Below are 26,091 nucleotides of genomic sequence, written 5' to 3'. Positions count from 1 at the left end.
TCTTCGATAAAATTTTATTATGTGCAATAAAGATAATATACGAATAAATATTAATTTAAATTAATGAAATTCGATATCGAAAGATAAAATCTCAAGTTCAACTCTCAATTTGAGATCACTTTCCAGTTCATGTAATAATCTGTGGCGGGATATCCGTGGGAATCACCAAACCTGCTATGCAAGCGGTCATAAAACAAACTACTGCTCCTCCTGCGGCAGCACGAAACACCAGACGTGTTATAACAGGTCTCTTTTCAGGTACCAAAGCACTCAACCCTGAGATCATTATTCCTACGGATCCTGGATTAGCGAAACCACAGATAGCGAATGTAGCTATGGTTTTTGATTTTGGCTGGAAAAAAAATGAAAAACTTGAAAAAATACATATTGAAGAGGAGACAATTACAATAGTTACAGTACCCAACAACATGATAGTTCAGCCGTGACATCCCAATTTCTGATTAGATTACCTAGTAGTTATCAAAGTAACGAGAGTTCATTTGAACTCGTGGTCAAGAGAGCTGTGGAGAAATAAGAGTGGATTTTCTGTGATTACAAGTAGCTTCTAGTTTGTACCATATCACTAATATTTGTTTACATACTTCGAATCTGAGAATTATACAGGGTGGCCATTTGAAAACGAAACAGACGAGATTACAGACGAAATAAAGTTTTTCGATAGAAATGCTCGTACAGGTCGATTTCTGTTTCGAGGGGGACAACTTAAGATGTAGGTTACGGACGCATAGCGCTTCAACCCTTGCTGCTACAACCCCCACTCCCAATTTTTGAATAGGGAAGATGGGGTGAGTGATACCTCAATTTAAAGGTATTTTTATACTGATTTCAGCACAGTAATTGTTTTTTCATTTTATGCATTAGTTCTCGAAATATTCATGCGTTAGTTAGTTAGGAAGGAAGCCACAGTCATGGTTGTTTTGAAGCTCAAAATGTCGATTTTTCACAAAACACTACAAGTGCCATGAAAACACCACTTCATTTTCAAATACTTAGTTAAGAATATTTCGAGAACTAATGCATAAAATGAAAAAAAAATTACTGTGCTGAAATCAGTATAAAAATACCTTTAAATTGAGGTATCACTCACCCCATCTTCCCTATTCAAAAATTGGGGGTGGGGGTTGTAGCAGCAAGGGTTGAAGCGCTATGCGTCCGTAACCTACATTTTAAAAGCCAATGACAACGTTCAACAAGTAAACTCACCAGTAAATGCATCGTTCCCATTCGCTGAAAGGCTACGAATTCATTAACAGTTGTCTTGAGAGCTATCAGTTCTCCAACTTGTTTGCAATCTTGCCAGGGGACTCCCATAAGAAAAGCAATAGGCACAAACATATCCCCTACGAATAGGGTGAGAGACCACTCGTCCTCTGGACTGGTATAACCTGGAATTAAAGCATACTTCTTCGAAATTCTTGGAGATTATGAGATATTTTTCTATATTCTTTGACGTTGCTTACCAACTAAACTTCCCATCCAAGCCAGTATTCCATTGAGGAAGTATACAAAGGACAGACATGCAATGATTCCTGCAATTATACCAAGGACCATTTTGACAGCATCTGAAGAACCCGTGATGGCTGCATCTAACACTGACGCATAAGGCCTAAGAGAAAATCATTATAATAATATATGAAGTGAAATGTAAAGAGCATCCAGGATAGGAGTATTTTTTCATTTATTAGACGAAGGAAAAATGATCAAAACACTAAACATTTATACTAGGTTTGAAATAATAATTATACACTCAAATGAATTCACAGTTAGGAATTAACAGAAAAACAAAATTTCGAACGGCTATCTTCACGGAACTCTTATACGGCGCTTCAAGTTTTTCTGTTTGAGAGTAATCTTTTTAGCGGACGGCAGGCCATACAGAATCGAATTTGAGTACGTATCCGTTAACAGTGAACCAAACTTATTGATTGAGACCAGTTTCATCTCAACATTTGAAAATTACATATATACATTTAGACGAAATGATAGCTAATAATTTTGATTCATTTTCTCCATGGCTGCTGGTGTTATATAGCGGTAGAGACAAGAAAAAGGATAATTCGAGCCAAATAACTTTTTCACAAAGAACTCACATTTCAGTTAGATGGACATTTTCCTGGGTAATTTCCGGAGTTTCTGTTTCTGGATACATCAAGTTGCTAAAGACAAGTGCAGATGGCGCGGACATTACACTGGCAGTGATAAGTGTAGCAGCATTTGCTCCAAATGAAATATAAGCAGCAAGAACAGTACCTTAACAGAGAGAATTTTTACATTATCACCCATTCAATATTGGAAATGAAAGTACAATATAATTTTGTACCTACCTACTTACCTGATGTAGTAGCAAAGCCACATGTCATAATATTGTGTAATTCTGAGTCCGTCAAACGTTGAAGGAATGGTTTGAGTAGTAGAGGGGCCTCTGTCTGCAATTTAACACTGATGCATATATACATATTTATTCTCTACCTACTAAGCGTCTATAAGTTGCTCACCATGCCCAAGAAAATATTGGCAGCACTGTTCACGCTTTCACATATAGAAGTTCCAAGCCAGAATTTGAAGAATTTTCCCAGCGTCGAAACGAATGTTTGCATCCAACCGTAGTAGTATAAAATATTTATACAAAATCCAAGGAAGTATATGGTGCAAAGACTCTAAAAGTAAGTACGCTATCGAGATGAGTTGTCTCTTAACATTCCTAACAAAATTCTCACCTTGAACGCAAATACTCCTTGTTTATATACAAGATCATCACCATAAACAAATGCTGCACCTTCTACTGCGTAACCTAAAAAGGTCGTTACTTTATTTCCTAAACAATTGAATAACTCTTCTCCTGGTTTGAACTTTATAATCAACAAGGCTAATGAAAACTGTAGAACCATGCCATTGATGATAGTTTTCCAATTGATCTAAAGAAAGAATAAGTTGTGTAAAATATCATAAGGTCATCAGTTTTGAATGAACACTTACTTGGGATTTGAAGGGACATATTACGTATCCGAATAGAAGAAATACTGCCAATCCCAAAAGAGAAACCAGTCTGTATCTATCATCCTCAGTGTCGATTATTAGGAAGGTTGTAAAACCGCCAAAAAATGCAATGTAGAACACCGATAATGAGTACCTACAGAAATATAGTCAATTTAGGGATGCTAAAGAAAATACAAACAAAATTGAAAATTATACATACAACGAGACAATTCCGAAACAGATAAAAACTCACTTAGAGTTTTGACAACCGTTTACAAGGGGAGTCCAAAGGTTTTCATAGATATGTGGCATCAATGATGGACCCAGAAGATAGTTGTAGCTCAAGCCAAAAGCTAGTAAGCCGTATAATACGATCAAGAAACCATATCCGCTGCAAAACGTTGTATCTATATTTATTTCTGAAATAATATGAAACTCATTCAATTTAGTCCATCATATACATTTTTATCTCTACTAAGTCAGACAAAGAGACTCTAATTGAAAATTCTATCAGGTTGTGTAAGAAAAATGAAAGACAATTTTGTATGTAAACCGAACATTGAAAAATTTCAAATGCATTCCGTTACCATGAAACATTCTTTGATTTTAACTCCAAATACGACAGTTTTGACTGTTTGCAGCCACCCAGATAACAAGGAAATCATCACTAAAAATATTTTTCCTACAACTGCTATGGAAAGTAGCGTATTCTTCATAGCTTACTCAATTTCAAAACTATGTTTTGCTTATACTGTGGGAAATATAATTCCCCACGGCACTTTGCCCACACCTCGCTTGGTAGACCAATGAAATTGGGCTTTTGAGTCGTTTCTATGGAAATGCAATAAATTGGCACATACTGTCAACGAAGGTCATTTTGATTTGAATCAAGTCCATTACTTGAATTATTGAAATTTGTACAGTTGTAGGAAAAGTATAGTGTGCAACATGTGGAGAAAGTCATTTTCTCGCTCGTGTGTTTGCGGCACTCGCCTTTCAGGCTCGTGCCACAAACTTCCACACTCGCGAGAGAAGTTGGACTTTCCCCACTTGTTGCACAATATACTATTGTGTACAAACTTTGAATGCGTTTCTAGTTGTTCGATTGGCGAGGTTGTACTATCGTGTAATATTTGGTTTACTAATTCTCATATTCATATGTCACCTATCGGCCTGTTATGACATTATTATTATCATCATAAATTCTAAATTCTAAATTGAGGTCAATGTTTCATTATATTCAATTTAACCAATAAAAACAGTTGTGTACCAATGAAGAAGAACATCAGAAACAAACTTAACAAAATTACATCCCAAAGTGTGAATGGACGTCGCTTTTCACAACCACTAGTCAACATGGGAGTTAACACCCGATAGTATGATGTAGTTTATTGAAGATATGAGTAACACTATCCGAAATGTATTAGGTATACAACCCTGACACCATCGATGGAAACTATCGTTAATTAAGTCATTCGCCAAAAAAGAGCCAGATGAAGTTCACAGTATGTCGGAAAAAGCATAGGCCGAGTCTTGATCCCTGAGGCATAGGAAAACAAAATAAGTCACTGGTCAGAACAGGAGAAATCCAACAGGAAGATGGTCTCGAATGCCGGCATGTTTCCAGGTACCTACTACTTCTACGCACCTTCCACAGTCAACATTTATAGTCCAATCGTTCACATACTAAAGAAGATTGATCGCCCATGCTATGATTTTGAAATACTATTGTTGTCCATTATAGCAATTCAGTAATATTTTGAAAGATTATTGAATTCATCAGCTTTGATGTCACTAGGACTAGGAACATTAAACGATAGTTAAAAGATTCCAGATTTTCACCTCTCTTTTGTGATCTGCAAGAGGGACCTATTCAGCATAGATGATGTAATTACCTTGCTCAGAGGTATATGTATATGGATAAGCAACATTTTGTAAGAAAACAAGAGGCAGGTCCTGGTGAGGTTGAAGTATCAAGGCGGTTGATGAATGACTCATGCGTTACACGGAAAAATTCAGACATTGAAGAGTTCGAGAGGTCAAGATAGGAAAAGGGTATCGTCTATAGGTTCTGAAGTATTGGCCCTACAACATAATAGTTTCCTCGCGTCTTCATCTAGCTAATCAAATAAAGTGAGATATTTGATTGGATAATCCTCAGTGTGTATATAAACTCATTTTTTTTTTTAAATTCTACCTTATCCGATGATGACATAGTCATCTTCAATTACCTACATTACAAGCATAAACTCCAGCTTTCCTAATTTTAAATAGCTTTTCTGTGCAAATATTCGTCTTTGTTTTCGAAATAAGCTTTAACCTCTGCAATCACTTATTCATTAGAGTCAATTTTTTTTCTTGGAGCATTATTTTAGGGCATGCAAAAATCCAGTTATTACTGGGTATCAGATCTGGAGAAAAAGTTTAGTGTTCAAGCAGTTGGAAGCACAACCCGTTCAATTCGACCATGGCTTTCATCGATATGTCACTTGGGGTATTGACTTGGTGGAAGATTTTTTTGTTTCGAATTTCAGGATTTTTTTTAATGTCTATTCTCAATTGATCTGAAAAGGTTATGTAATATTTACTGTTGATAGTTTTACCTTTGTCAAGATTTACGATATATCATGCATGCCCCAAACTACCGATGTCATAACTTTGTCAGCGGATATTTTGGTCGTTTTAGACGCTCAGATAAAGGAGCGTAGTGATGGATCCATGCTTTTTATCCACTATCACATCGACTCAAAAAGTCATATTCCTTCAGCATATACATGTCCAAACAGCGTTCAGAATAGAAGATGCATTGTTGCTTCTGAACAGCGAAAATAAGTTGGATGTTTTCTCACATATAATGTGATCGTCCTCGAAATTTGAATAAGAGGGTCTATTCACACATGCCAGGGTTATTGAGAAAGATTCAGCTTTCAACCTTAGTGGTAGTGTGTAAATATTATAACAATCGAAAGAAAGTGGTATAACCGGCGACGAAGCAACCATTTCTATTCCAATATAAACACAAACTCAACCACCAATGCAACCTTGTCTGTCGGAAGAAAAAATTCGTCAATATTGACTATGAATCTGGAATTTTAGACCTGAGCCAAAGTTTACATGCACATTAACGCACCACCAGAAAGCAGCCAAAAGTTTAATATTCATTTTCGTCAGACCTACTTGGCCGATTTGGACGTTTTTTTTTTTAATGGCAGGTCATTTTACACGTTAATGTGTAAACCGTATGCACATAGAAACTTCCTTTTCTATAATATTGCATGATTTTATTGAATTTAATTAGTATTATTAGCAGAGTAGGTTAAGGCTCATTTTCACGGTGATAGTACTATCATGATAGTGTAGTAGTGATAGTAACTATCGCAGCAACTATCATCATGTAAATTACTCGATAGTTAATATCGTGATAGTGCGAAAGTGCTGTCGCGATAGTTACTATCACCGCGAAAATGAGTCTTAAGTGACAGGGTGTATCTAGATATCTTAGTAGCAGGCTAGGGGAAAATAAAGAGTACGTACCAGTAATTGTCAAATACTAAAAGGTACCTCATGTAATGCTATTTGGGCCATATACAGGATGAGTCTTTGACTTGTACATATACTTCAACCGAACATTCCTGAGTTCAAAAGAAACACTTTTTTCTTCACTATTTTTTGCTTGGTATAGCGAGAATTCTGGAGTTGACCGGACTTTGATGGAATTTTATGTTCGGAAAAGATTCATCGCATTAATGAGGAACTATATTCCGAAAATCGTTCACTTTGAGATATAACTGAAATTTAAATGTTTTTATGGATTTTCAACAGCATGTATCTTTTCAACCGAGTCGAATAGGAAAAATGGCAAGGAAAAAAAGTGTTTCCTTCGACCTCAGGAATCTTCGGTTGAAATATATGTACAAGTCAAAGACTCATCCAGTATAGGGTAAGGATTTTTGCCAGAGGACGTGCTATCATCAACTTGTTTTTTTTATTTTGTTTTGTTTTTTCTCATGACATTCTCGTGATCTATCAATATTTGTCAAGAGAAGGACAATAGTAATTTACGTAACAAGTCCGGTAAATAGGGTTTTTTTGGAAGAATAGGCAAAATTCCATGGAAGTCTGTGAGTCCAAAAAAACCATTTTCGGGCGTGTTGCGTACAATATTTCTTCGGCAACCATGTAAAATAACACTATCGCTGCTGCTTCCCATATTTTATTGCGATTGCGATCAGAAAAAAATGCAAATTTTTGACAACTAATTTCATATGAACTGTCAGCCGTTATCTCGGTTGCTATGGATTCTATGATTCTTTTCCTGCCTAGTCCGGGAAGTACGTACTTTCCGGACTAGGCCGGGAAATGCTACTTCCCGGACGGTTGCCGAAAAAATACTTTGTGGTGCTACCAGAATAATTGAATGATCAGTAGAAGTTAAGAATATTAGAATAGTTCCAAGTTTCGTCGAAAGGTTGTACCTACTTTACCAGTCTTTTTATAAATTTTCACAAAATTAAAAATTTGCTTGAACTATATATCGAATAAACTTATATAGACCTAGGAGGACTGACATTTCTACGCTAAAAGACACTCTCAAAGATAAAGTACAAATTTATCGTCTTGTACAATAAATAACTATTATTCGTTTTCTTTCTAGCTCCTATTAACGAAAAGAATTCGGCTTGAATTCGGATGAAATAAGTTACTCACTCAAAATGAATACTTGATGATAAGTTGCCCATATAAAATAAGCGAGAAGTATCAGTAGAATGACAGATTTGGTGATAGAATTACTGTTTCTCTCGTAAAAATTTTGTGACCTTTCTTCTTCCTCTTCTCCATCTTTGTTGAGAAGGTCTATTCTCGAATCGGAGTTGATAGAATTGTAGTTTGGTGATTTAAGGACCTAGAAAAAATATTTGAAAATATTTTCAAAAATTATCTTCTCTCGGAAAATATCTATCAAATCTCATACTAGAAATATAGATGCAAGGGTAGGTAAATATACAATATAAAGTAATGAATAGTATTAAAACAATTCTCATGATTGTGAAAATTAAAATTTCTATTCTACTTACATTCAATGCTCCAGTGGATTTTTCAGCATTACCATTTTTCTCAGAATCTATATTCGTTAATTTTCTTTCATTCAATTCCATGGTTCCAGAAAGTTTCAGACTCGCATATCGTTATCTCTACAGTTCCTTGAAAAAAAAACTTCTATGAATGAATGAATGGCACATAAAATACTGACTATTAAAAACAACGTTATTGACATTATACGTTGGAAAACTTATCGTTATTTGAACGATAGGTCTGGGAAATTCCATTGTTTACAGCTATAAATATTGCGAAAACTATTTGAGAGTTTTCAAAACAAAGAAAATCCAAAAGAGTGAAATGATACTATGTCCTTTGTCGAAAAGTACAAGCAAAAGTTTTCTGACCCTCCTTTAAAATTATCACTGTTCAGGTTTTGAAATTCAAATATCAAATTAAAAAAATCTTTGTAAACCGTTCTAATAAAATATCATTATAAAAAACTTGAATGAATAAATAACTGGACTATCTAGCCTGAGGTCATTGGTTCCAAATGATAATTGCAAAATTTGATAACTGTTTGGAATATGTGTACATATACTATGTTGAATGGATTATCTGTAAAAAAATATAATTGTATCTATTCAGGGTGATCGATTTAGTAGATGTTCATAATTTCATAATTATATTTAGCCATTTCAATCCCAGAAATGTTTATTTTTATTTCATTGAGTTTTCGAATCAGACGGATCTGTGTGATAAAGCAATTTGTGAATCAAGTTTTAAGCAAATTGCTTTCATAGTTTCCGTGAAAAGATCTGTACGGCGGATGGATGAACTTTATTTATTCAAATTGCAAAAAGTTCTTTTACGCGGCTTGTGGGATTGTGTGTCTTACTAGCCATCATTATGTTCATTTAAAACTAAAACATGATAGAACTACTCACTAAAAACAGTAGTGCAACCCAAGGGCAACTTTCATCAACAGAGAACTCTTCCAAATTAGTGTAATATGTCCAAAGAGGTATGCTTGTGCTTAATTTTCTGTAAGATGTCCCCCAAACAACTGATAATACTCTATTGACCGAGCGGGCGAACCACAAGCGCATAAGAAATTATAATTTATTCCGATAAAAGCCGGTAATGATGTTTGCGCCTCTTGAAACAGAAAAGCAGAAATCTTCATATCGCCAAAATTTTTCACGCTAATCTGCCAGGATAGAAAGCGAGATGCCATACACTTTGGGCGTACCTACATTAAATTCTGTATAACCTTTATGGGGTAACGAAAATACGAATTCTGCATATTAACAGGCCAATTGAAAAGTCCCCGGTCTATCATAGTAAAACACATTTTTTTGACTAAATTCGCTTTATTATTCAACATCGTTGCCTTCGAGGGCGATACAGTGATTAGAGCGATCTTCCAATTTTCGATACCATTTTTGTCGTACGATTTGTCTTTCGCTTCAAAATAGGCCCCAGTTTCTGCGATTACTTCTTCATTGGCGCTAAATTTCTATCCAGCGAGCATTCTTTAAAGGTCTGAGAACAGGAAAAAGTCGCTGGGGGCCACATCTGGCGAATTCGATTGATGCAGAAGCAATTCGAAGCCCAATTCATGCAATTTTGCCATCGTTTTCATTGATTTGTTTCACGGCACATTGTCTTGATGAAACAGCACCTTTTTTCTTCAAATGGGGCAGTTTTTTAACGATTTCATCCTTTGATCCAATAACGTTATATAATAATCGCTGTTGATGATCTGGCCTTTTTGGAGGTAATCAATGAATATTATACCTTCCGCATCCCTGAATACTGATGCTATAACCTTGCCAGCTGACTGTTGTGTTTTTCCTCGCTTTGGATTCGGTTCATCATTTGCAGTCCACTCAGCTGGCTGTCGATTGGACTCCGGATTGGAATGATGATCCATTGTCACATATCGACGCAAAAAATTCAGGATTATTGCACTTAAAGAGCTTCAAATACTGCTAAGAATCATTAACACATTGTTGCTTTTGATCGATTGTGAGTTCGCGCGGCACCCATTTTGCACACAGCTTTCTCATGTACAAATATTCGTGAATGATATGATGTACACGTTCCTTCACAATGTCTGCTATTTCGATCAACTTCACTTTACGGTCATTCAAAATTATTTTGTGACTTTTTTTAATTTTTTCGTTGGTGACAGCTTCTTTTAGGCGTTTACTGCGTACGCCTTTTTCGGTGCTAATTTCACCACGTTTAAACTCAGCATGCCAATAAATTATGGTTGATTTTCCTGGTGCAGATCCCGGTAACTCTTCATCAAGCCAAGATTTTGTTTCAACTGTATTTTTTCCTTTCAAAAAGCAATATTTTATCAGCACACGAAATTCTTTTCTTCCACCTTTTTTCAAATAACAGAAGTAGCTACACTCACAACGCAATGTCTCTAGAACTAATGGTTGGACTGCTGTCAAATTTTGACACGTATCCAAAATAATATCCAAATCATATGGATTTAATACTTGCACCGCCATATGTGCATCAGACCGGGGGCTCATCAATTGTCCTAATAGATCACGGACACATCCAATAATGTGAGAAGCAGGGACAGCATATGAATTTAGTTTTTCTTATAATGCCCATATTCAGGGGCAGAGGATGTGGTTTGAATGATTAGTCAAAATTAATGAAATTGGTCTGTCTGCAGATTCTGCACGATGTGTCATCCATTGTTTGAGCATTTAAAAATAACTCCTGTTAGGCCATACTTTTCGAAGGTTGAAGTCATCTTCTTTGCGGGGAAAACAAATATTGGGAGAAGGTATATCCACCTGCAGCACTTCTGGTGCTCCTTCACCAGCAGAAGAAATAACTGTTTCATCGCAGTTGTAGATGTTTGTCGGCGAAAATTTGTATTTTCCTATCAATACTTGTAGCAGCTTGTGGAATCGCTAAACTTGGGTTTTTTTAGCATGTGTCACGGAACACATGTCATGTAATAACGAATTATTCGAAGAAATCCACCAGGCTGAAAACACTAACATGGTATAGTATATCCAAAGTCACTTGAACTATTCCATAAAAACGGTTGGCCATAGATGTCCTTTCGAAGTGGATACCGCGATCCGCTAAATACCGGGGTTTATTTGAAAGTATTGTTAGGCAATAAATTCGCTGGCCCTAAAGGAATTTCTGGAAACTTGGACAAACCTTATACAATCGAAATATTCATCTTCCTCCAAGTGACTTTGGATATACTATATACCATGTTGAGGATTTCAGTCAGAAAAAGTGGAAGATGTATTAACAACCTGGATTGAAGCCGTAATATTTTACGATTATTGGATATCACAACTACAGAAATTAAGGAATAATTCGAACCTTACCTTCAGATTTATAGAGGTTTCACGGTTTGAAATGACACATAGTTAGTTTGCAGATATGTTGACATCACGTACTCGTGATCACTTTTTATTATTCTGTTATGATCATCATCGGCAACTGATTCCGATTACCTGCATCGCGCGTTAACCTCTTATTCCCTAAAATGCTAAAAGTTTATTGTAATGATAATCAAGGTTTCGTGATATTCGCTTCAACCAAAATATCTCAACTTTTCTAAAAAATTCTACTCACGAATATGATCGTACGAAGTTTGATTTCATAGTTATTTTTTTTTCTGTTTTGTCGGTAACTGGTATAAAATGCAAGTAAGCTTTCTCGTTGAAAATTATTCCTGGAGCCCTGTTCTCTTGTGGTTTACGTCGTGGTTTCAAGAGGGAACACCTTTTGTGATCTGTCAATATTTGCCCAGACAAGAAGGGACAAAAATAAAGTGCGGTGTTGTTAGAACGATTGAATGATCAGTAGAAGTTAAAAATATTACAATAATTCCAACTTTCTTCGAAAGGAAGTTCTTACTCTACTAGTCTTTTCATAAATTTCCATAGAATTAAAGTTCTGCCCCTTATTCAATGATTTTTTATTTTTGCAGGATATTTTTACGAATTATTTCGATTTACATCAGTGCTCTACTTTATAATCAACACTTCTGCGAAAAACGAAAAGTAACCAAAATTTTGTTTTTCATTTGCAAATTAAAAATATTAAAATACAACAATGAAGATTATGTGAAATGAAATTCTGTGAAACCCCCATAACAATCGATAATTTGTAAGAAGAAATATTTCTTATTTCGTTATGTACTAAGCAGTCACTTGGTGATGTTCCTGATAATGCTCGTTCGGTTTATTTCGAGCTGTAACTATTGGATGAAAAGGCTTTTCTTAAGTGAATCAATTACTTCAGGAGGTATTTCGGCCCACATATACGTAAATGAATAGAATCCTTTTGTAGATATCTTCCTGAGTGGGTACATGTCTCCTATAGTTAACTTTCTGGGTTTTTTGTTACTAATATTTCTGAAATCGGAAGAGATCCATCCTTTCAATTACTATGATGTTCAGTTGTGCAGAAATCAGATTAATTCACAGGAGGCTTTTAAATATTCTTCACAATGAGACCAGATTACGAAGGTTTCATCCAGTAATAATATTAATAATATTCCGATAATAAATTATCGGAACATGATGGAACATGATGAAACATTCATATACAGGAATCTCGACAAGGACCATTCTTTATTCAAGCTTCGACACACAAAAACCTTGCTGAAAGAATCTTCACTTTATGACAATATAGAATAGTTATTTTCCTAGAAAGTGTGGAAAGTGATACTTTTCCGCAAGATTCTGCAGTTGCCGAGTGCGGAAAAGCACTTTCCACATGAGTTAGGAACAATATTTTTCCTACTAGCGTAAATGGAACACTTTCACGAAGAGTTTTCGTCTCGATACCCACTGACGTTATGAGAAATTATATTTGTGTGCGCTCAACCGCATAGCGAAGCGTTTGAATTTTATGATTGGTGCATAGAGACATGCCAAAATTTAATGATTGATACGACTCTTTAATATTTGCGTGCGGAAAAGCCCTTGCTATTCACTTTCCGCATGCATATGCGTTCTTCTAACACCTATATACCATGTGTACCATAGAATCACCCACAAATGACCTGGCTTAAACTTTAACATCAATGCTGAATTCGGAAAGCAACACACTTCGAAGAAAAACTGACACATATAATTATATGTGTCAGGTCATTTGTGGGTCATTTGGTCCAGTCTTAAGACTGGACCAAATGAAATACAACCATCTTTTGTCCCTTCACAATGGTTCATTCATATTAGAATTATTTCCTAGCCCCATAACACAATTCTGCAAATATTGTCTAAGATCAAGCTATTTCCAAGGCGAGGGTGAATTTTAAGAATAAGTGTATGCAGTTACTATGGGTTATCTTTTAGGTCCTGCCATCATTAACTTATTCATGAAAAAATATCATTAGCTGAAAAAAAGCATTCAACTTGACTGCGACATGAGGATTACAACTTGGTCGCCTCACTTCTTCTTCTTATCGATACTGCCAATCCGTTATCAGATATCATTCTGGCTATTGTGGCTGTATTCGCCGCTGCTTGGAAAGGCTCAACTGTCGTTGTTGAGATCCAAACTCTTAGATTACTAAGCCATTGAATTCGTCTCCTGCATGGACCTCTCTGGACAAATAATCCAGTTTTCTTCTCTTCAATTGATATTGATAATTTCTAAATTATTGTTATTAACACTCTTTCATTTGTGGCGGCTACTCATAAAGCTCCACATAGCAACAATAAACACAGCATTCGGTAGCCTAGACGTTAAGAGGTAGACTCACTCACCGAGATGCGACAAGGTGCCGGGTTCGAGTCCCGGCGGCTCCCGATAATAATAAATTCTCCAAGCGTCTGTGACACGGCACACACAAGTATACCAAAGTCACACTGATGAGTCCGGTGTGTGTGCCAGGGACGAAACGCAGAAGTAGGCATACGTGAAATCCTACATTGGTGACCCCGACGTGATGGCGGAAAGCTGCGGCGTTGGAACGCAGAGGCGACTCACTGCCCCGCTCAACGTTACGGCTACTAGGGTGTCCATCGGACACTAGAGCCGATGGCACGCCGAGCCTCGTGTTTCCGTCGTCACAGCACGCAAGCCCGACGTGATGGGAATGGCCGTCTTAACGATGTGTCCTGGAAAGCAGAAGGTTGATGCGTAGCTACCATATATCTGCAATTTCCACCGAAACTCTAGACGCCCATTCCCATGACGTGCAATACGTGCTCCTTGGTCTGCCGCGGTATAGCGGACCTGAATAGGTTAAGAAGTTGTTTTTACTCTTTCTACAGTTTTGTTGTTTATGTTGTACCTAATTGTCGTTCTAACAGTGAAAACATTTAAATGCCTTCTCATACTGCTGTTTCGTTTTCAGGCATTTTGATTCACCCTCCCACTAAGCTTCTTAACTTTTCATTTTGGAGGGCGTATACCCTAATCGTTTGAAGTAAGATGTATGAAACACAGGTCTGCTGACTTACTCTTGAAAAACCTTGATGAATTAAAGAGGCGACTTTTGAAGGGAACAGCTTTCTTATCGTCGGTGAAGTTCCGCAGGGTTCGGTTTCAGGACCTTCACTTTTTTGATATTTATAAATGAAGTAGTTGATTTCTTCTAACCTGCTGACGATGCCACCGTAATGGATAGTCACTTGAGTGAGGTTGGTCCTTTGTCTCATATCGATAGGGCTCAATGGTCTATTGTTCAGTGATTCAATGCGAATGAGCTTAGCGTGAACCTTTTTGAGATTTCTAGAATGCTCTTAACTTGAATGTTTATAAATTCCATCAATTCGGAGATTAATGTTAAATTTTTCGATCTTATCATTGAACAATCTTTGAGACAGGAAGGCCATGTGGATTAAACGTTATAGCATCTTAAATATCGGGATTATTATTTTTTTTTTGAGGAATCTTGTTCGGGTTTTGGTTTGCAGAGAAAGAAGATCAGAGTGTTGGCTGATTTAAGATATCGAGCTGATCGTAGATGTGAGTAAGGTCTTCAAGAGTATAAATATTCAAACATTTCCTGGTCTATTTGTTTCAACTGCAATAAAATCGACCAATACAATAAACAATATTGAAAAAGGAGCTACATGACCATCCACGTACAGTTTTTGCTACTCATTAGGTACAGCTCGAATTATTTTTAGTAGCTTACCGATCAAAGATTTATCAGAGACCTTGAAATCTTTCCTCATAATTCCTCATGTTTTTCGTAAACAAATGTATACTTGTATTTGTATTTGACATGCAACAAAATTATTATTATAATCAGCATTTACAACATAAACAAGTAGTGATCAAGACACTTGTAGAGAGAGTCCAACTTATATGTAAGCCAAAATACCATTTGGAGAAATTTTATCACTCGTCAAAAGCCTTATATCCTATAGTTATAAGTCGAAAAATCTCGAACGAGCCAGGGCGTCAACCACAAAACAGAGCTCCAGAAATAATTTCCAACTATTAAACATAATTACCCTTTATACCATCAAATATTAAGAGCTGTTGAAGAGAAAATGAATGTGGGAGCCATCGAAATACACATAGGTACATTTTCATAACATCAACAGAAGAGAAAAAATATCGTTTCGTATTCATTTCGACTGTATTTCAATTTATATATTCATATGTATCTAAAATGATTTTTCTACCTATCTCTTTATGGTATCGAAATTGGCATGTCACATGGTGTGAACTATCAATGATTATATTCATGCCAAATTTCAGTTGAATATCTTGCGGAGTGTAGATACTATAAGAGAAAGCATGAAAAAATTCTAACTTCAACACACTGTATTTCGAAAACAAATGAAAATCGTATTACATATTAGTTGTTTTGAATTATTTTCACCTGTACAATACGCTCCTGGAGTTTGGCCCATTCTTCTCGACTGACCCTGTATTTTATCGTTTGCCTCAAAGTTAAATACTTATCAATAGGTAAATTACATTTTTCAAAAAACAGTAAAACAAACAATTATACAATGGAAAGTTTCCAATGAATGCAAAACATTATGACAATTCATTCGGAGTTTTTTGAATTATTTTCACGAGTACAATACGCTCCTGGAGTTTGGCCCGTTACTCCCAACTCACCCTGTATAGGCTTGCTGGGCTTGCTTGATTATAACGTTCCACATTTTTTATAATCATTTTAGGTGATCCGCGAAATAGAGGAAATAGTAAACCACTATGTGGATTTGAAGCGTTTCCTTGAAGGAATTTCGATTAATCCCTGAAATAATTGGCTTAAAAAATGAAGATAAGTTGATAGGACCCATTCGCTCACATTTTTTTCAGTAGATTCATTTGATCATCACGTTTTATCATTACTTTGTATTTCGGTACTTAAGTAGATTTTATTTGACGGGAAGGAAAATAATTATCTTATTCCATTGTGGCATACTTTGGAAATACGATAAATGACCGACCTATTCGAAATTATATTTCCTTGTAATCAAACAATTATCAACTGATATGTTAACAATATTTTCTGTTTTATAATCTTGAATATTTGGGATAAGAATTCATTGTATACTATCTCGACATAGACGTCAAAGGTGAAACGAATTTTTATTGAATCATTGTATGAATCAAATATGATTTTATGTTTTTGGAAATTGATTCTTAGTAATGATAAAACAAGGATTATTTACTGATCAATCGTTATTATTGTAATGTGTAAATTTACATGTTTTTCATATTCCCTCATATCACAGAATATCTCGACTCTTATACAAACTATAATGGCTAGGATTGAGTGAGTGGAGAAATTTATTGTATCAATGTTTTATTTCACGATTGTATGTTTTTGAGATATGAATTATGTAAATGGTTTTTAACATTTGAAATCAAACTGAATCTTATTATCGGACAAGAAAAATCGATGAGGTATAGGAATAGGCCCACCACTTAGTGTCATAATTCAATAAATTGATTCTTTCCACTCTGATGAGAGGTATTTTTTTTAACTACTATTTGGATTCTGCATATTCTTAAACGAGCTGTGAAGGGGTCGCAATTTATATCTTCATCAATAATTATTTACAACTTTCAAATGTAAAAACAAAGATCTCTTTGAACATAATAAAATAAAAATTTTGGCTCAAAATTAAAAAAAGTGAAAACCCACGCATCCCACCATCAGATCGTATTGAGATTTTGCGTTTAAATAGGTACAGAATAACAATATCAAGCTTCGTGCGAAATTAAATATTTACAGCTTCGTTAGTACCATAGAAAATTCAAGCAGAATATCGAAAATAATATAAGGAAAGCACTAACATGATTTCAGGAGCTTTTGAGCGCTTTTCATTAATGCTGCAATTACAATCTTGAAGAGCACTTATTAACAGTAACTTATACAGTTCTGTGGTCTTTAAGGGCGCAATTGATGCATGAGTTATAGGGCGCACAAAAACTTTTGACTTCACCTCAGTACTTATACTCTTAGCCTATGTATACTATTTTTCTACATGGTTTATATGCATGGAAGTAGAACTATTATTGTTATTCTGTTTGTCAATTCCAACAATGATTTTGGGACTTAATATCAAATTAAAATGTTTTTCTTTTTTTATTGTTTTTTGCTATTTATCGATCTATTACTATCGAAACAATAAATACTCTAACTTATAGCGTTAGAAGCATTGTAGTACTCGTTCGTTTATGTGTATTTTATGCCCTTAGAGAAATGAATATAAGTATACATGATTCATTATGAAAACCTTGAAAATTGTTTGAGATTATTGGTTCAAAATTCGACAAATACTAACATCGTGTCGAAATTAATGAAATAATATAGCTTTCTGGTCGGCGAATGAGTGTTCAAAAATTATTCAAAACATAAAATGATTATTCGGAAAAACTAATTTATGGAAAAAATCATTCGAATTTATGAAGCATTTTTTTACTGACAAAATTTCATTATTTGCAAACTTATGCAAAAAGGACTCACTTCATCTTCTAGTATAAATAACTATTTGTTCCTATAATTGCAATATTATTTTTATTGTTTTTGATCTCTCGGCCTCTGTGAAATCTTAGATTTTGCCACGATTTTTTTTTCACTGGACCTGTATTATTCTGCTAGAGTAGGTAGTTATGTACACTCATTTTTTATAGAACAGTACCTCCAGTAAAAAGGTCTTTTCTCATACATGAGTCCTGATTTGGTCACTTCACTTCATCGAGTGCATATTGAAAATTGTATTTGAAAAATTAATTGCTAGAAAGTTATCTAATATGAAAACATTGAATTTGAGGTTTTGTTCAATTGTTTCTAACTTTTCGCAAGTTAAAAAATTGAAATTTAAATAATATATTTTCCTTTTAATATTCAATTCGTTAAAACTGATCAGAATGAATAACCAAACAGTTTATATCTACATAATAAAAAATATGTTGTTATCACAAACACTCGTAAATTGGAAAACAATAATACAATTCCCAAAATAATCTAATACTGTTGATAATCTTACTTTCACTAACCTTTTTCATCACAAAAATACACTCAGCAAAACAGACGACTGTATAAAAACAACAAACTTTCAAACACAAATTCACCGTTTTTTCCGAAATTTTATTCACGTGCCATATCCGCCGATACTTCCAGCGGTTTTGTTAGATTCGTTCGAATCTTTTTTGATAAAATCACACGATAAGACCGATTTAAAGTTATCCTACTCACGTCTAATGAACGAACACACGTTAAAATGTGTCCAATGATGTCGGCAATGTATAGTTAATTACAAAATTTCAAACTGGTTTGTTTTAACGAGACCCTTCTGTTACTCGTTCGGGGATCGTGTCGATATGCAGTTCATTATTTGGAGTATCGAAATATTGTATTTAGTTGGAAAATACGTAACGTTGAATCGCATGGCAAAGCAATAGAATGCGATTTCGACATGGTCCTTCAAGATTTCTCAGTGGGAATTAATGAGTATTATGGTATTACTTGAAGATTTCTTTTTATCTTGTGGCGATTACATGATCCCAACTAGAGAAAAACACGGTAATCTATATTTGCATCTCTGGCAATATGGAGTTAAAAATATTCATACATTTTTTTAATACCTATCGGTTTTTTTTATTTTTATTTAATTCCAAAATAGTGTAGGTAATACCTAATTCATATACAGGGGATTTCACGAATAACTGTCCAGGGTGGGCAAATTTCGATGTTTTAGCACTACAACTTTTAAACCAGATGAGATAGACAAAATCTGATACCCCATTCTCGGTCTCTTTTTCTGAGAAACTAACAAGAGTAGTATTCATTTTTGGCCACCTTCTTTTGTTGTCGAGTTATAAGCGTAAATTGGAAAAATGGCAATATCGAAAAACATTTATATCTCCGCTAATACTGATGATAGAGCTCTGAAATTAAAACATTATACAGGCACTTTTTTACGTAGAATCCAGTGGCGTGCTCGTAATTTCAAAAAGGTTTTTAATTACGAAGCTATGTCCCAAAGTTATGTTTTTCAAAATGGGAACACTAGATTTTTGTGCCATTTTCTGAAAGCTTAATTTTTCCTGATTTCAAAGATATATCACATCGTATGATTCGTATTGAAATAAATAACAGAAAATGGTCAAAAACCTTTTTTCACTTAAGAGTCTCAATATTTCTATGGTTTCAACGGTTGATGAGCACAGAAAAATTGAGCTTTCTATACCAAGAGCAGTGTCCTTCCGTCAATCTGATTATTTCTATGCTTTTCACTTATTTCTAAAAAATTCGAATCTATATTTATTTTATATAAATAGTTTCGAAAAGATAAACGAACTTGGAAAAAGTTTCCTAGGTAGCTTGAACACAGTTTCAAATATTCATCTATTGAAATATCGAGAAGAGGTGTCAACTGTGTCCCTTCGTAATTAAATTGTTGAGTTCAATCATATATGCATTGTTTCATATGCTGTTTAAAATGGATTGGTACTTGTGCGTATTGATTCTGGAGATCTATGTATGTATGTGTAAGTTTTAGTGGGATTTCAATGTTTATTTACATCTCAACTATTCTTTTGTCATCTATGTAAAACATTTTTTTGATGAATAAACTTATTTTTTTTTTTATGTATCTTCTATGTATGTATGTATCTTCTGATACATGCATCTCAATACAACTCTTTCGATTGAAAAATTCGATCTTGTGGTTTCTCCGTTATCTCCAAATCAATTTTCAGATAAAAAATTCATAAAACATTTTTAGATTCGAATTTTGTGGAAATAAGTGTAAAGCATAGAAATAATCAGATTGACGGAAGGACACTGCTCTTGGTATAGAAAGCTCAATTTTTCTGTGCTCATCAACAGTTGAAACCATAGAAATATTGAGACTCTTAAGTGAAAAAAGGTTTTTGACCATTTTCTGTTATTTATTTTAATACGAATCATACGATGTGATATATCTCTGAAATCAGGAAAAATTAAGCTTTCAGAAAATATTACAAAAATCTAGTGTTCCCATTTGAAAAAACATAACTTTGGGTCATAGCTTCGTAATTAAAACCTCTTTTGGAAATGCGAGCACGCCACTGAATTCTACGTGAGAAAGTGCCTGTATAATGTTTTAATTTCAGAGCTCTATCATCAGTATTAGCGGAGATATAAATGTTTTTCGATATCGCCATTTTTCCATTCGCTTATAACTCGAAAACAAAAGAAGGTGGCCAAAAATGAATACTACCCTTGTTAGTTTCTCAGAAAAAGAGACCGAGAATGGGGTATCAGATTTTGTCTATATCATCTGGTTTTAAAGTTGTAGTGCTAAAACATCGAAATTTGCCCACCCTGTACAGGCTTTCACTGTATGATCGAAATATGTCCTGGAACTGAGTATATTCGTTTAGGAGATACAGGTTTTTTTATGTATTTCATCAAAAACTTTCACAACAATTGCTCTATCATATATTTTTTTATCGCTGGTATATATTTATCGTATTTTTTTTCTGTATTTCTGACTTTAATTTGCACTCGATATTCTTTTTTTAACAAAGGTTAAGTGGTAGAACACCTCTAGATGAACTTTCCCTTGAGATTTCTGAATAAAGACCTTTATTATTATTATATCCCTACTTAATAAAAACAGTGCTCTTATTGAGGGTTGATTTTTTGTATTCAATTCGTAGATTCTACACATTTCAAAACGTAAATTGTAAAAATTTCATGGTAAGAAAAAGATTCCAAATGTTCATCATTGAATATAATATACCGAAATATTTCCTAATTGAATATCAATATTTATGGGGGTAATTTTTTGCCCCTTTTTAAGAGAAGACCTTTTCATGCACATATGTCCTAAACGTCTTACCTTTTGAGATACAGATTGGTAAAGTTTTCAAGAATAAAAAAAATGAAACCTGTATTCAATTATGAGCAAATTTGATCTGTTGAATTTTTTTAGTCCTACGCACGGGTTTCATCTAAAAAAATGAAATCTACGTATGTTTCTGCATGGTGACATTGTCATATGTATGTATTAAGGATATTGTTATGATCAGCAGAAAAACGGTTTTTATTTTTTTAAGCGAAAACCGCGCATCGGATTTAAAAAAGTCAAATGACCAACTTTGTTAAGAAATGATTGCGAATTTCAAAAATAATTGTTATTTCAGGAAAAATCTTTAGCGTACCATCAATGTCTGTCAAAATAGGCAGGTCAAATTACGTAAGAACGCCACTGGTGGGAATTAAAAAAAGAGTGCCTCTTGATTCATAGTACATGTATGACAAATTTTATTGGAATGTCTGAAGTGGTATTGTAGATATTAATGATAAATGATATATTTTTGAAAACTTTACCACCCTGTATCTCAAATAGTTAGACGTTTAGGACATATGTTCATATGGAGTTTTTTTTTTAAAATGGACCCAAAAATCAACTAGGAAACACCCCGTATAATGAGAAAAAGATTTTTTTGTTCTTCATGAATAAACTGTAATTGATTTGCAATAGTAAGAATGAGCCAATAGTTGTCCTATAGCATGTCTAAAGCAATGCCTTAAGATTGAATACTATTAATTTTTTCGCCGTTATTATTATTAATACAATAGAATATGCAATTTCGACATGGTCCTCCAAGAATTCTCAGTGGGAATAATTTTATACACTTATCAGATATTTATCAGAAAAATTAATGAGTAATATGGTATTACTTGAAGATTTCTTTTTATCTTTTGGCGATAACTTGATCCCAACTAGAGAAAAACACGGTAATCTATATTGGTATCTCTGGCAATATGGAATTAAAAGCATTCATTCAACTTTTAGAATAACTATCGGATTTTTAGTTATTTATTTATTGTTCGAAAATACATAATACAATGATGTGCTTCTCACGGAGGCAATCGAGTTGCCTGTTGATGAGCTCGATTTAGATCAACCATATTTGAACAATTCATAGCCAACAAGAACTAAACAATAACAAAAGCAGAAAAAGGAACAATACTTATCAAATACCAGCAAATGAAATAAAATTGCCTTGATACAAAAAAAATATATAAAATGGAAGATCAAAAATTTTTATTTTTATTTTATTCCAAATTGTATAACTTATTCTTGAGCTGAATAATAATGAGTAGGTAATACCTAATTCATATACAGGGTGTTTCACGAACAATTGTACCTTTCACTGTATGATCGAATATGTCCTGGGACATACATACATAACGTTTAAAAGATACAGGCTATTTTATGTATTTTATCAAAAACTTTCTATCGGCATAACTCTTGAACGCCTTTATATATGTTCATGAAAATCAAAAAAAAAAAAAACTCAGAAAAGAATCGAATACAAAACTTCATTGTTAATAATCAGATATTCATTACAAACTGTCTTAGTCGCTTTTATCATATACTACTACTACTGACGTATTTCTTTTCTATCTACCAGATTCTATGTACAAGATTTCTGAAATAAATTTATTATTATTATTATTTTAAACGGCACGCCTAGTTTATTATTACATCATTAGATAGCTTTTTTGATGACAATTTCGGCAATATGCCATACTCAACCATTCATGAGAGAATGGTCAACCGTTCATGAGACAATGAGTCTTATGAAAAAATGGTGGCGATGAGGACGCACATTTGTTTGAATATTTCGGCAGAAAGAGGTTTTTTCGAAATTTGTTTTTTCTTTTTCGATTTTGCAAATACGTAGTATTATAAGACTGTTTGCGGTTTCAACTAAAAATTTACAGGGTGTTTACAAGAAGATCATGAACTTGGACAACTCAAATTCATCAAAACTTAAAACTTACAAATGAGGACCTATATTTTTTATTATTTCAGTGGATTCTACGTACAAAAATAGTGGGGGTTACTTGAGCAAACCCTATACCTAAAATGAATACTTCAAGAGTTATCGAGGAAGAACTTTAAATGAGGAAAAACCGGAATTTCTCACTGTGTGGAGAAGTCTGTGACTTCCGGAAAACACAGAAAGAAACTAAAATTCGATGTTTGAATAACCACATTTTCAAGAATTGTAATAAATTATTCGCAACTTTTTTTTTGTTGGACAGATAACCAAGGTGTTTCTCTTATTTCAGAAAATTCAACCATTCATTAATTTTCTTCATTTGCATTAATTACATCATTCTCATCGTTATTACATTCGACTTTATCTTTTTTGTTCGATGCGACGTAACTGGTTTTTGGAGTCTAATAGTGCAAATACATATGTTTTTATTAACTGAGACGATGTGCATGGAGCGTTTTTTGGCAATATAGGTAGAAAGCTGGTTCACCTTCATCTTCTGTCATCCAGCCTGTGAAATCAGTGATTTGCTCCCAAGCTCGACTGAGGATGTTCAACGGTTTTTTATCTTTATTAAGTAGTGCTGACACCACCTAATTCTTGAAGTTCAAGGTCTTCTTCAGCTTTAACAACATTGTCCCTTTCTCCTTTCAATCTTGCATATTTATTCTCAAATTGCTGCAATTGTGTCAAATAAGAAATCACTGGTGCGAGTTTCAACAGCTTTGGTCCTCTGCAACAATTGCACTCATAGGTTTCATTATAAAAGTCCAAATTCAAACAAATAAACGACAGAATATACAGGAAGGGCCAACGAAAACTCTATACCCCGATTTAAAATGAAAATCTGAAAAAAGGTTCTTACCACCTATTGATGATCTTATCGAATATTTTCTGACCCTTAAATTTCACTTAAAAATCAGATAAAGTGAGCGATGAGGTTTTCAAAAAGAGCTATCGCAACCCTCCTTACTCATATTCAATCTTCCCCAAAATCAATAATCGACAGTACATGCGTTTTTCCAGATATTCATGTTGGTCCACACGTCCTATTCCACCTCTAAAATATTGCAAATTGATTAATTAAAAACAGTTAGAGAACTCCAGGATTTTGAGCCGTGCTCTATAGTCTATGTATATTCTAGCTAAAGTTTTCACCTACAACAGCGGTAGGAATCTCAGAGGTTCTAGTTACATTAATTCATATTTCTCAGAATACGTCCGCTCGTATGAAAAAACAGTAAATTTTAAAGTATAGTTTATAATTCATCTTTTGAACGCAAAATATTCCGAAACTAAAAGAAAAATAAAACTAGCTATCTATGGAAAAAATTTCAATTCATAACTCTGAAAGTATTTCAATATTTTGTTCTGTGATAGGTACTTTTCAGAATCTCAGAAGCTCAAAATCTTGCATAAATCTCCCAAAATATTTCGCAACAATTGCTCTATCGTATATTTTTTATCGTATTTTTTTTCTGTATTTCTGACTGTATTTTGCACTGGATATTTTTTGTAAAAGGGTTAAGTGGAAGAACACCTCTGGGTGAACTTCCCCTTGAGATTTCTAATTGAAGACCTTTATTATTATTATATCCTTACTCAAGAAAAACAGTGCTCTTATTGAGGGTTGATTTTTTTTTATTCAATTTGTAGATTCTACACATTTCAAAACGTAAATTGTAAAAATTTCACGGTTAGAATGTTAGAAGAAGATTCCAAAGGCTCATCATTCAAAATAATAAACCAAATAGTGGAGTCAAAATATTTCAGTCAGATAATTTCATTATTTATATAATAGGAATAAGTTTTATTTTCTGTTCTCCATGAATAAACTGCAATTCATTTGCAATAGTAAGAATAAGCCAATACTTGTCGAAAATTCTCTTAGAGCCTATAGCATGGCCTTAAGATCCAAGACTTTTTTCGTCGTTATAATTATTAATACATTTTGTCGTTTTAATATCACCCACAGGGATGTCGCTAGCGGGGGCTAAAAGGGATGCCTCCCCTTCCCCCAATATTTTTCTGGCCCCCCTGAAATATCGCATGAGCAAAAAAATTTTACATGAATATAACGTAAAGTAGATCAATCTAGAAATCTTGCCGTTCCCCTCAACAAATCCTAGCCTCTCCTTGGTCCCCCTATTTTTAAAAACTGGCGTCGCTACTGATCACCTATTTAATTCAATAATATTCTCTTCAGCATTCAACTCACTTGTGTAGGTATATTTATTGGTCATTTCTCGTCAAAGAGATCTTGGAAAGATGACCGCAAAATTGGCTTGAATGAAGAAATAAGTTGCGTTTTGCAATTGAATCTATTTCAATCCACATATTATTAAATTTTTCATGTGTGTTCTAGTAATCCTTGTACGAAGTGCATGCATTTTTTTAGTTAACCTCTCAGTATGTGTTTTCCAAACAATTTCAGTTTCTTTAATTATTTTCGTCGAGTATTATGGGCTACATAAAGACCTGTCACCTATATATTTCTTTTTTCACTACCTATATGAACCTTAGAACATTAATCTATATTCTGAGATATGAACTAATCAACACAGCCATGAAGTTATTAAAAGAGGCTTTAGTTAAATAAGACAATACCCTGACACCATTAAGCGTTACTAGGGCAAGTTGGATATGGTAGTAGTACAATCCTAGCAGTATTTTGAAGGTCATTACTATTAACAGAAAATTAAACATAGCACGTTCAGCTCATCTCACAACTAATTGGTTGAATTGAATTGCTTGGGTTCTCTTGAAAAAAAAATGCAAAGCAAA

General features: G+C 34.2%; 1 protein-coding gene across 3 annotated transcripts; it reads right to left on the bottom strand.

Annotated features, from left to right (window-relative positions):
- On the bottom strand, window positions 1-18,914 carry LOC123675633 (sodium/nucleoside cotransporter 2). Of its 3 annotated transcripts, none has more exons than XM_045611072.1 (12): window positions 18,513-18,914; window positions 8,073-8,198; window positions 7,705-7,900; window positions 3,251-3,416; window positions 2,998-3,151; window positions 2,739-2,936; window positions 2,517-2,678; window positions 2,354-2,447; window positions 2,112-2,271; window positions 1,482-1,627; window positions 1,225-1,406; window positions 1-352 (listed from the first exon to the last, which is right to left on the bottom strand). In XM_045611072.1, the coding sequence occupies exons 2-12, from the start codon at window positions 8,151-8,153 to the stop codon at window positions 128-130; spliced, it is 1,764 nt and encodes a 587-aa protein (XP_045467028.1). In that variant the 5' UTR covers window positions 8,154-8,198; window positions 18,513-18,914; the 3' UTR covers window positions 1-127. The 3 variants fall into 3 exon arrangements, with proteins under 3 accessions (XP_045467028.1, XP_045467027.1, XP_045467029.1); XM_045611071.1 differs by having other exon boundaries at window positions 18,523-18,914; XM_045611073.1 differs by having other exon boundaries at window positions 18,722-18,914.
- Between the last annotated feature and the right edge of the window lie 7,177 nt (window positions 18,915-26,091).

This window comes from Harmonia axyridis, chromosome 3, assembly GCF_914767665.1.
Source record: "Harmonia axyridis chromosome 3, icHarAxyr1.1, whole genome shotgun sequence".
NCBI lineage: Eukaryota > Metazoa > Arthropoda > Insecta > Coleoptera > Coccinellidae > Harmonia > Harmonia axyridis.
Note: the sequence above shows the minus strand (reverse complement) of the source record. Positions and strands in the feature narration are given on the sequence as shown.